The sequence below is a fragment of the Nilaparvata lugens genome, chromosome Y (assembly GCF_014356525.2).
Source record: "Nilaparvata lugens isolate BPH chromosome Y, ASM1435652v1, whole genome shotgun sequence".
Lineage (NCBI taxonomy): Eukaryota > Metazoa > Arthropoda > Insecta > Hemiptera > Delphacidae > Nilaparvata > Nilaparvata lugens.
In genome coordinates, this window is record NC_052519.1 from 8,905,614 (window position 1) to 8,918,035 (window position 12,422).

Genomic DNA, 12,422 nt, shown 5'->3' on the forward strand with positions numbered 1-12,422 from the left:
GTTTTTAGATATGTTGTCTATGTATCTTGTGCTTTGTATTGTGAATTGAAATTGAATAAATTGAATAAAATTGTTTCAACTATTTATAGCCATTTTCACGTGGGAATGAAATGAAATAAAAAACATTAGTTAATACTATAAGTAGTTACGAGTAGTTACTCGTAATTATATCATCGATGAAAATTATAACAGGAGAATATCAAATTATGGAATTGAAAGCCGAAGACTACATGTGAAAGAAGGATTTCATATCTATAGAGCAGGAGAATTAAAAGTAATAAATAAATGAACGTAATTCAATTTGACATGATCAATAAGATTTTAGAAAATTAAATCATATCAATATTAAAATAAAATAGTACCAAATCAATATGGTTTAGTTATTTTTTATTTCTACTTGAAAATGGCTATAAATAGTTCAATTATTCGTGATGAACCAATAAAGCATTTCAAAGGGTACTTGAAAATTTCTATTCAATTCTAACATTTGTAGTAGCGCTATAAGGAAAAGTGAATGAAGGGAAAACTGTAGGCTAAAATACGAGCCATATAGTACAGAGTGTGCATGAACTGTTCGACTCCGTTTCTAGGCGATGAAAAACACTTCCTGTTAAAGTAAAAGCATTTAAATTCTAAAGCATAATGCTGGTTACACATACAATAATAATTTAATAATTTTAACTGAATATTGGTTCAATAATAATTTAAACTGACTCAATATTAATTCAAGATAAAATAAAAGGCTGTTGGATTCCGTTCGGATAATTTTCAACATTAGATCTTATCATAAATTATTATCATTACATCTATGAAAAAATTATTTCGTTGGCAGAAGATATATTTACATCAATAATGAATAATCGCAATAAGAATAATGAAGCACTTGGATAAAACCGATCAGTGAAGTATAACGATTTAATGTGTGGTTATAGTTCAGGCTTGATTGGGTTTCATTATTTGACTAGGACGTCAATTTTATAATTTCAAGGCAATTGTGATGTCTGTTGTGAGTTTTTTCAACTAAAGCTGAACGAAATGATGATGCGAACATGAAGGTTTGGGTACATGTGAATTGTAAGATAATTATAATCAATCTAGTTGCATCAATCACTCCACAAACAAATTGTAATAATAAAAATATTTCAATTAAGTAATTATTTACTTCACATCCAGTGCAAAAAATGCATACCGTACTTAAAAATGGTTTAGGCTATAAGATCACTTTTTACATCGCAATAAGAATCAATTTACAAGAATATATTATATTATCATCCGAGATGAATTGCTAGGTCATACAACTAATAAATAATAAACAAAATTACAATATCAAGCTATCGGAAAGATAAGATTAACTAGACACGGTGTACTGCTGAGCTGATATAACGGTGGAAACGGTGAACGAAAAAGGGAGTAAGCCTATAATTTTGTTTGTTGATGTGACTCTGAACAGCCATCTCAGAATCACAGTTCACAGTCACATCACAGAATCGACAAAACGATGCTTTCTTTTTCGTTTACCGTCCCCAACGTTATATTTAAATTATTTCAATTTGTAAAGTGATTTGATGTAAATAGATTGATTATAATTATTTACTGTTTACATACACTCAAACCTTACATGTTCGCATCATCGTTTCATCAGCTTTAGTTTCAAAAATTATTATTTTTATAAATATATAATAATTGATAAATAATTATTATCCGTGCATTAATAATATTATAAAACCTATTAGAGCTTTAGAGGTAGTGCAATGTCAGTGTAGGTTCATGGATAGATTTATGTACACAAAATTCGAAGAATAACATTCATAAAGAATTATGGTAACTAGAATGGTAATACAATCTAGTCTATCACCTTTCCATAAATGGAAAAATACATTTTTATATAAATACCCTTTGATCTGTTACAAGGATATTACTTTTGGTAACCTTAGTTAACGATAATAATGCGATATACCTCAGAGCCTGAGTGGCAATGTCATAAATTTTCAGGTTTTCAGTAATTCTGAATGAATTTTACACTAGATACAGATATGTTGTGCAATTTCTCCATATTAAGGTGGAATGAGAAGATGTTGTCACTTCCACTTGTAGTTTATTCATCCAAACTAGTTTCAATGCACTCAACGCAACAGTGGTTGAATAACACAATTTATTCATCAGTAGAATAGCATGAGATCAAGTTTCTATATTTTTTTTAGTTGATCAACCAGAATGTCCTTTCTACTTCATCCATTCCTCAGTTCAACCCAAAAAAAACCAACTGAAGGTGATACCTTGAGTGCATCAAGACACATTTGGATTGAATAAAGTACTTGTGGAAGTGACAACTTCTCACCTTCATTCAAACGATCAAATGAACAAATTTAGTCATTCAGCTATAAAGATGATGAACCGTGATCTTAGGCCACTCAGACTGTGAGGTGCAGTAAGTTAATTGATTATTTTGTAGGAGGAGGCTGATGTTGAAAGGCTTGATTGAATCGAGGGGTGGTGTCTTGGACTTCACTTACACTTTCTTGAGTGGCAGAAATGTTGTAGTGCGGAAGCTCTAGTAATTGCTGCGTGGCCGCTGGAGCAGTCAGGCTGATGATATACCAACTAGAGTGGTGGCTGGTCTCATCATTCGCCAAAAACTGTCGAGTGGCCTGCAATTGGAGATGCTCCTCCTGAGGTAGAATCGGTATAGTCAAAGGTAAATCATCGATCGATAGATTTCTTTCCATGATTGATTGTTGGTGTGAGGTGGGATTTTCAGACATCGGAGCGATGTCTTCAGGCTTCAAATCTTTTAAATCCTCTAAATCTCCGGGCTTCAGCTCCAGACCGAATGAGTCTAACATGGCAGAATAGGAGGGGGATGACGATGATGAAGCAGCGGGTTGATCAAACTGATGCGCATCTACCGTTCTGAGATGAGGACAAAATTGACAAAGAAAGTCCCTTTTGCCTGTGTGAACTACCATGTGTCGCCTGACAGCAGCATCTTTACCGGTGAAAAATGATTGATCGCAGTGATCGCAGTGATATTTACAATCTTCGGCTGTCTTGACTGTGCGCGACCCAGCATGAACCTTCGCATGGAACACTATTTCCTCCTTGCTGGCGAACTTTTGGCCACAAATGGTGCATTCAAGGTTTGCATTTTCTGCAGCATGTAGGGCAGTATGTTTCCTGAGGTACAACAATGATGAATATTGCTTACCACAACCAGGTCGATTGCATGTGTAGATGCTTTTCATAGGGTCGTGTACCTTAGCATGGCTCTTGAGGTGGTCCTTTCGGTGGAATGTGCGTTCGCATATTTGGCAAGTGTACTGGCGTAGGTCAGAATGGATAAGCATATGGCGAACAAGCTTAACTTTTGATGAGAAGGCTTTGGGACAAAATTGACAAGCAAATGAATACATGATGTGCTGACTAAGCTTGCCAAATGAGCCAAAGGTTTTTGGGCACTTGGGGCATAGATGACGAGCTGCCAGCACACGCTGTTCACCTGATGAAGATGGTTGGGGCTGATATTCTCTCAACACCGTCACCTGCCGCCCCTGCTGTGTCTTCACCTGCAAACACAACCAATTTCCATACAAATTACCAAGCTTTTTGTAGTTTAGGTCAAAAATATATTGTCAAATTTGTGCTGGATTGTAATTAGAATAGTATTAGTAAGGAAATGATCAATTCTCACAATCAACTAAAAAACATTTAATAGTACATTAAAGTTTAAACATTTAAAGTTAATAGTACAGTATAAACTAATAAATACATTTTCCCTCCATCTACAACTCTAAGTGCTGGTTGCACAACAGCCGATAAATTTTAACCGTGATTAATTTCACAAGAACCAATCAGAGAAGGCGTTTTTGAAAAAACGGCTTCTCTGATTGGTTCTCGTGGAATTAATCACAGTTAAAATTTAACCGGCTGTTGTGCAACTGGGCCTAAGTCATTCTTTACATTTTTGAACAGAATTGTTTTGTAGACTACTACTCAGACCCGGTAACTAAGAGCCTCTCATAGGCAGGAAATACACTACAGTATATAGATTATACACTACAGTATAAAGTAGTTTATGCCGTGAGGTCAGACTCTATAGAGGACGTACTGTATTATGAAAAATATGACCTCTTGGCCATAACTATAAAGGCTTATGAAGGGTGCCCACTACATTCAAGAGTACAAGCATGTACATTCATGTTGTCATCAGAGAAAGGCTTTGTTCAAATCCTACACAATATGTGAGTACACACTTGTCCCGTCGTTAGTGGGCATCCTACATAGGGAATGCTGACAGTTTTTGGTGAATCTCACCATAGGTTTGGGCAGAATCTGTTACATAACCTCACTTTTTAGAGGTTAGGATTACTCCTAGATTGTAAACCACAGAATTCCCATGACAATAATTAGATAGGTCCAAAGTTCCCTGAAATAGTTAACATTTAGCTATTGAGATTACGTTTAAAATAGGACAGTAACCCCTTTTTGTCATCATTATGGAACTTAATCTCTTGTTTAGAGCCCCTTAGACGATAAGACAAAGCTGATTCAAATGCTTGAAACACTGTCTCAACGTGAGTTTTAGACTATTGGAGACATAAATGTCTGAAGTCAGAATTTGAAGCAAAGTAGATTGTGTCCAGAGCCTCTAGTCGTCTCTAGATTGATTTCAATCCGGGAATCTATGATGAAGAAATGGATATTTATATTGCATGAGTTTCTTCTTGAGCATAAGGATCTTGAATTATGATACCGCGCTTTTGGATTCAAGACGGCGTCTTTGTAGTCAAGTTGCAGATGGCAGATCTCAGCTGTTTGAGAAAAATTTAACAATGAAAAAATATTTCAAAATGGTTTTGAAAATAATTTGTATGATTACGAAGAAAATGTTTGAATCATATTATAGTTTTGTTTCTGTTCCAGCAATTTATAAAAGCCACGTTTCGTTTATCATCATGCTGAATTATGCATATCATTCTGCAAACAATATTGATAGCATATCAATCATAGCATATATACTGATTCAGGGAATCAGTAAATTATCAATCAAATTGGATTTGAAACATCGATTCGTTCACGAGCTCTAGATAATCATGAAACACATTTCTATCACAAATCTATACTTTCTCTGGAAGAATCATGCTGGTAGACCTGACATTTGTGGCGGTCATTTTGTTTTGAATTCAAATAACAAGAAAATATCTGTTGTGTTGAAACCATTCACAAACAGTGCTACAAAGCCAAGCCAAGAATATCTAAATTTTCCAATGAAATGATTCAAATGCATTATTTATTGATTTTTACAATGCATTTGATGATGGCAATTAAAAATATCTGAATAAGAGCTTGCAAAACTTGTATAAAACCATAGAACAAGCAGTCAGCTTACTAGCGCGTATCCTTTCTCTATGATAACACTTTTATAATTGAAAAAAAGGAAAAAATACTCATCTAAAAATAAGGGAGTAGTGCAGGGATGTTCACTCGCACCTTTCCAAGCTTCTATTTACGAATTTTCACTTATTTAAGCTGCCAAAACACAATTTTTTCAAACAATCAACTCCTTTTATTAGTTTCAAATATCGGGGGACCAAGCTTCGCTCTGGAGTGTAAAAGCATAGAACATTTTTAACGAAAGTTTGTATTTATAGTTTAAATTTATTTTTCAGTCGTACAATTATTTTTACAGTTATATGAGGAGGCACAACAGGCTTATGCCCAAAACTGTCCCTTTTCAGATTTATACTACATCACTCATCAAAATAACAATTTATTCACACTTCAAAAAACAAACTTATCATCATGCAATTACAAATAGATATACTATGGATTCGATTTAGAATGATATACTATGTTTGCTACAATATCCGTTAATATACTATGTAGCCTACTATTCTACACTAACAGCATCTAGTTACTATTTTGGACTTTCTGAAGTAAACATGATTTTCTAAAAAAAAGAGAAATAAACAAAAATAAGTTTTTCTTGCTGGATTATTCTCTTGAGATCAGCTGAGGAATAACCCACACATGCACTCGCTCACTCACTTTCATTACGGTATCGACAGACGACAAAAATTTCAGCTGTCTTTCCAAGGACGTAGGCCTATTTGTTCTTCAGCGAGGTATCCCAGGGTTGAGACGTAGTGCAATCGAATTTTCATATCATAAACCTACTTTGTTCCAAATTTCGTGAGAATCGTTAGAGCCGTTTTCAAGATCCGGTCACATACAGAAATATAAACATATAACATCTAAACGTAATAAAAATCTGGTGTGGTACCCTCACACAACTTTCCTTGCTCATTGATCTATAAGCCTCATTAACGAGGATAATCTAGGGGAATAACAATATGCCGAATGGCGGCTAAATAATTAAAACTACGATTATACTATTGTTATTGTTTTCAGAGTACATTTTCCGTTGTTTGAATTATGAAATTTGAGGATTTTTTAAAAGTTGTCAAAACAGCTGTTCTACAAATAAAATATCGACATGTGTTCTTTTGAATAAACTGCTTTACCTACCTACCTCACGCACGAGAAGGAGGTTACAAAGTAAATTTCTCAGAGATGGGGTGGACCCCCCATTACTTTCCCAGGAAGAGGACTCATGCCAGTTAATAGAGCTGATAAATAACTATACAGGGTATGAATTTGAAAAAAATCGGTCGTCATTTTTGAGAACATCGTGAAAAGCATGGTTTTTTAGTAATTATCCGCCATTTTTCTCAAGAATTTTACGGAGCTCCTGCAATTTTCCCAGAAATGAGACTTATGTCAGTTGATAGGGCTTATAAATAGCTATTCATGGTATAAATTTGAAGAGAATCGTTAGAGCCGTTTTCGAGAAAACCGTGAAAAACATGGTTTTTTAGTAACTATCCGCCATTTTTTCCGCCATCTTGAATTGAATTTTATTGAATTTCTTATTGTCGGATCCTCATGGTATAAGTACCTCAAGTTTAACATTTCAAGTCAATCGGTTAATTAGGAATGGAGTTATCGTGTTCACAGACATAGACACATACACACATACACACACAGACCAACACCCAAAAATCATGTTTTTGGACTCAGGGGACCTTGAAACGTATAGAAAACTTGAAATTAGGGTACCTTAATTTGTTTTGGAAAGCAATACTTTCCTTACCTATGGTAATAGGGCAAGGAAAGTAAAAAATAAATTGCTCGTTTAATAGTATATGATTTTTCAATTCCCCCTAAATCAACTCTTTTCAGTTAATCTATGAGTAAAATTTCCCAGCAAAAACACCAATTTTTCCCCTCTTTTCTTCCAGTTCCACCGATCTCAGTCATCAAAGAGGATGAGGAATCATGATGCAGATATCAATAACCAAATCAGCCGTCACGAATTAATCCTACATGAAGCAGTCCCAACACTTCAGATAAGTTCTTCACTCGTTTTTGGCAATATTATAATAGTACAACTCTATGCAGGAATTTGTGGCAATCATCAGTCGAATATCTCCAAATTAATGAAAAGAGAAGCAGGAGATTGGATAGAATAATAAATAGCCTAATATTGAAGAAAAAGTTGATAATGCTGAATTGGGTTAAATTTGGTGAAGGAAACCTCTCGAGGTAGTTCCACCTGCAGCTGCTTCAATCGGGACACCACGGATCCACAGTTTAGGTGGAGTCTGGAACATCACTATGTCCATCCACTACTTGTAATTAGTAGTATTATCTCATATAGCCTACTGTATACTCCTGAGGAGGGATGCAGTGCTCAATATAATACTGGAGCGGATCCGACAAAAATAATTTAGTTTTCGGAGTAATATAGTAGACCTACTGTAAGTGATGAATATTTAATTGTTGACTCAGAATTGAGTGGATATTGAACTCAATTCGAATTAAATTATAGCTCTTTAAATTCTAAGAATGTTCATTTTTAGAGAGAATTAAACTATGACTGCTTCTGTATTGTCATGAAAACATGAGACTTCTTCAAGATTAACTCTCGTCAATGTAATAAAAAGCATTATGTACGGTATACTTTATATTATTACCTCTTGGAGAATATGGATACCAAGAAATAGTCTACTGGCACAGTTACTTCATATATCACCTCATGACAAATATACTTGTTTGAGAGTCTGCAGTCTTCAAGAAAATGGAATTTCAACAAAAAATCAAGAATTGAAATGTAAGTTTCATTGTCAATGCGTCTAATCAACTGCTTTCTCTTACAGCTTCATTACATCTCAATTTGATGAGAAATAAGTAAATTATTGATTTTTTATCAAACAATATGTTTCCATATTGTGTGGACATGATCTCAAAAAGCATAGAGGAGGATATCTATATAATAGGATATTATATTGGATCTAGCTGATGAATGATATATAGATATTTACTGATATTCTTTTAGCCATCTGATAGATGCTGATGCGCTATCCAATTGAATCCTCTTATTAATGCAATTCTCATAAATTATGATTATAGAATTTGGAATTATGAATCAATTCTTAAATAGGATTGATGAAACGAATCATACAAGTTCAGAAAATGATCTCCTAGGACCTTTGTTTAACAAGAAAGTAATGCAAAGGCAATGTAAGATGTTTCTTATCTCGAGATGTCATTCAAAATAATTTTACAACAAGAATCCAGTCTTGTAGTAATAATACTCAATCCCCCTATAGGAAGAATATTCTAGTGTAGTACTTTCAATTCCTAATACAGTGACATATTGACTCATCAATAAAATATATTCAATTTGTTGATGTGTCACTACTGCATCATTCTAATAGTTTTTGATTTGTATTTTCAGCTATCACCCTCTGTATACAGTGATAAACTGAATATTCCGTACCATACAAAAATGGATACGCGTTCCGCGAGTGTGTTTAAATACTGTAAAAGTCTAGTGAAAGTAGTGTAGTGGTGTGTGAAAGTGCTCAAAAAGTCAAAAGACTGAATGACAACTATGGACTCTGGACTTGCTGGTTGCTGGGAGGGCGCATCCGCAACAAATATGAGGTGAAGCATTCTTTCATTATTTATAAAACCAATTTAATTATCATTGAACTCCATCTATTTCAGGTATATTTTATTCTATCTATTAAAATAATATTGTCATGAATATTCTCACTTTTTCATCTACTCTTGACTTGATCTAAAAATATGATTTGTAGAAAAACTGATAATTACGGTTTCTAAAATTTGTGTTTTTCCAAGTAGAGAGGCAAAATTAATTGTAATTCTCTAGGCCTTCACATGTTCCAAGAGAAAACATTTAAGCTTCTAAAACTTCCAAATTTATAAGCTTGAATGTATTCCACAACTTTGGCTTTGTATTTATAAAAATAATATTTTCTAAACCTCCTTGACTAATTTATTAAATTATATTTTCTGAACCTCCTTGACTTTCTAATTGTTTGTTTCTAGGTTTGAGCTGTTTGCAGTTTGGTGAGTCAGCAATTACAATTTTTTTACATTCTACACAAAAATGTCCTCACACACATAATAATCAATTTCTCAAATAGATTATTAAAATAATGTCTCAAATCTTGATGAATTACGATATCTATGAATGTAAAGATGTTCCTCATTTTTTCTAGCGTTCAGCTCAGTGGCGGTTCTAGACATAAAAAACTGGGTAGGCAAAACTTATCATACTGTAGGTCTATTCATAGACCTAGGGTAGGGCTACTAAAGTAATTCATGTAAAAAAGACGTCAAAGCATATAGGTATTGAATGAAGATGTATTAATAAATATAAAAATTGTTAATACTCATATTTAATTGTTCAATTCGACACTATTTTGCTAATAGGCCAACCATAATTTTGCTGTTTCAAATCAATCAATCAATCAATCAAATTTCATTTATTCAAGTAGTTGCATATAAAAGACAAGCTTCACAACATTTAATCATCACAATCAATAAAAAACACAGAAAAATACAATAGTGCAAAGAGGAGACGTCAAAGAAAAACACTGTCTTAAGGAACACCCCCTGGAAGAAATCGATTAATTTCAGTTGATTTAAAGGAAATTTTCATTATGTAATAATTCTATGACATGTAATTTTCTTCCCTCAAGACATCCACACATTCATCCACTGTGAATGGCGCTCTTTTTAACAGAACCTTCCTTATCCTTCCGGTCATCTTTGAAAAGTTGGAAAAATCTTTAAAGTTATGGGGGAGTCTATTTATAATTTTTATTGCGCAATAGTGTGGGCCTTTCTCCAGAAGGGTTGATCTGGATATGTTTTAATCATTCTTTCAAATAATATTTCAATTTAATAGGCTATTTATTTGGAATATCGAAGGAAATTTCTGAAATAAATAAACATTTAAGTATTCATGAAATCAACGGTTTATTACACTTTAACATTATTTAGAACATAGAGTAATACATTTTATATTTACAACTGTAGTCTCCTTTGCCCAACATTGCTGAACGCCTCTAAGATTTTTTCAGGGCTCTTAATCAGCCTTTCACTTTCCTCTCGTTCAATAGATAAAATTGAAAGATTAGTTAGACGTTGTGTTGTCATTACCATACCTGAGGTATGTTTTCCCCGTTCTAAGCATAGAAAGCCCTGCGTTCACGCACTGCAAATGTGGCATAGTGTAATAGAATAGAATAAAAACAATTCTCTGTTGAATCATCTAAAATATAACTCATGACTATAAACATCTAAATATACTTCCAAAATTTATTTTTTTATTTAACATTTTTAGGTTTACATGAGAAATTTAAAAAAAAATCTCATAAAAACTGGGTAGGCGGCCGCCTACCCAGCCTAGGCCTAGAACCGCTACTGGTTCAGCTACAATTAATGAATTTAAAGACAGTGATGTTGTACAGCTTTACTGGTGAGATGTTCCACATCGTTGTCATTCTCATTTTAAAATGTTTCAGACCCCGCGGTTTTTGTTGTTGTATTTTGTTGGATGTCATAGGGAAGCTATCAAAAGTTGTCAGATAATGAGACAATTTTACCCAACAGTAGAGCTGTACTACGTACATTTCTATTTAGAATTATTCATTGATATTTCGATAACTACACTTCTTGTTTTCAACTCCTTATTTTAGATAGAATTAGCCATAAATTTATTTCTTTTCAGAGATAATTTATTTTTTTTTCTAGTAGAATGTGTGTGAGAGGTTACACGGAATTGTTGTAAGTACACATGTCTTTTTTTACACACACACACGAACACCAACACAATATAGATTTAATACAGCAGGCTACCAAGGATCATCAAGGATTCCTGGCCCTGACCTCATCACCAATTCGATTATTTCTAATCTGAATTTAAATTCTCATTAAAGTTTTGAGTAGAAGTCTGACTCATTAAAAAAATGTTGTATCTACAATCTAATGCATCAAAAATTAGTTTATTCTATTTTAAATTTAGAGTTGCTTGTCTACGATGTTGGACGATTGCTAGCGAGCTGCGACTTGGGTCTATACAGCAGTGACCTAACATTTGCAATCTGAAATCTGAGACAAAATCTAAATTATTACTGTTTTTATTCAGGAACAATATTATCAAGAAAGATAAAATAATAAATCAAAAGCCAGAAGAAATAGAAGCTGGAAACGAATAACGGTGCCAACTAAAGGTGGATATTCCTTTTAGTTTTTGATCGCGCTCCCATTATTTTTGATACTCAAATTCTGCCCCTTTGTGATGAGGTATGAAAGACAGTATATACACCCACACCAATACAGCCAGACCCTGTACTGACTACCAATTGCTGTCAATCATAGAGTTGGAGGTCTATTTCGGTGGGCTTGGCATGCTGATTATGCTTCCAGCTCAGTGAGACAAAATCACTCCTCTCTAAAATATACTAAAATTCGCCCATCCCTATAGGAACCCCTTAGAAAAGTAGGAAATTTAGAATTGATTTTGCAGTCAGCACACTTTTTAGATTATAAGGATAGGGTTTCAGCACATCTATAGATCTAGCTCAGGTCCCTCACCACACAAGGTTTGTTTTAATGCACCAACAGTCCTGAAATACCGTTTTCAGGACCTGATTTGAGTGAAAGACAGCAATGACATCCACCAATGCAGCTAGACCCTGGAGTGGTTGTTAACTGTCGATCACTTGGAGCTAGGATCTCAATTCAGTGGGCTGAGCATACTGATTTGAAAGTCCACTCTGTCTCTCTCCCCAAAAACCAACCTCTTTTCCTGAAACTTTCTCATCCAGGTCTGTTGGAGGCAAATTTGTTTTATGTGTTTTCCATTGTGTTTTTGTGTACATGTCATGTGAATTAAAGGCTAGGCTCGAGGCTCCAATTGAGCTGGGTAGACTCATAGTTTTAAGGATGTGTTTCTATATAATAATATGTTACTCCTTTTTCTATTATCTATGATTTAATTACAATGTTTTATGTCTGTTAACTTGTGATAGTAGTTGTAAGTTTTC

General features: G+C 34.0%; 1 protein-coding gene across 1 annotated transcript; it reads right to left on the reverse strand.

Moving 5' to 3' along the window:
• Positions 1-2,581: 2,581 nt before the first annotated feature.
• On the reverse strand, positions 2,582-12,311 carry LOC120355145 (zinc finger protein PLAG1-like). The gene is made up of 3 exons (XM_039443465.1): positions 12,177-12,311; positions 2,761-3,563; positions 2,582-2,648 (listed from the first exon to the last, which is right to left on the reverse strand). Exons 1-3 carry the CDS (start codon positions 12,309-12,311, stop codon positions 2,582-2,584), a joined length of 1,005 nt encoding a protein of 334 aa, XP_039299399.1.
• Between the last annotated feature and the right edge of the window lie 111 nt (positions 12,312-12,422).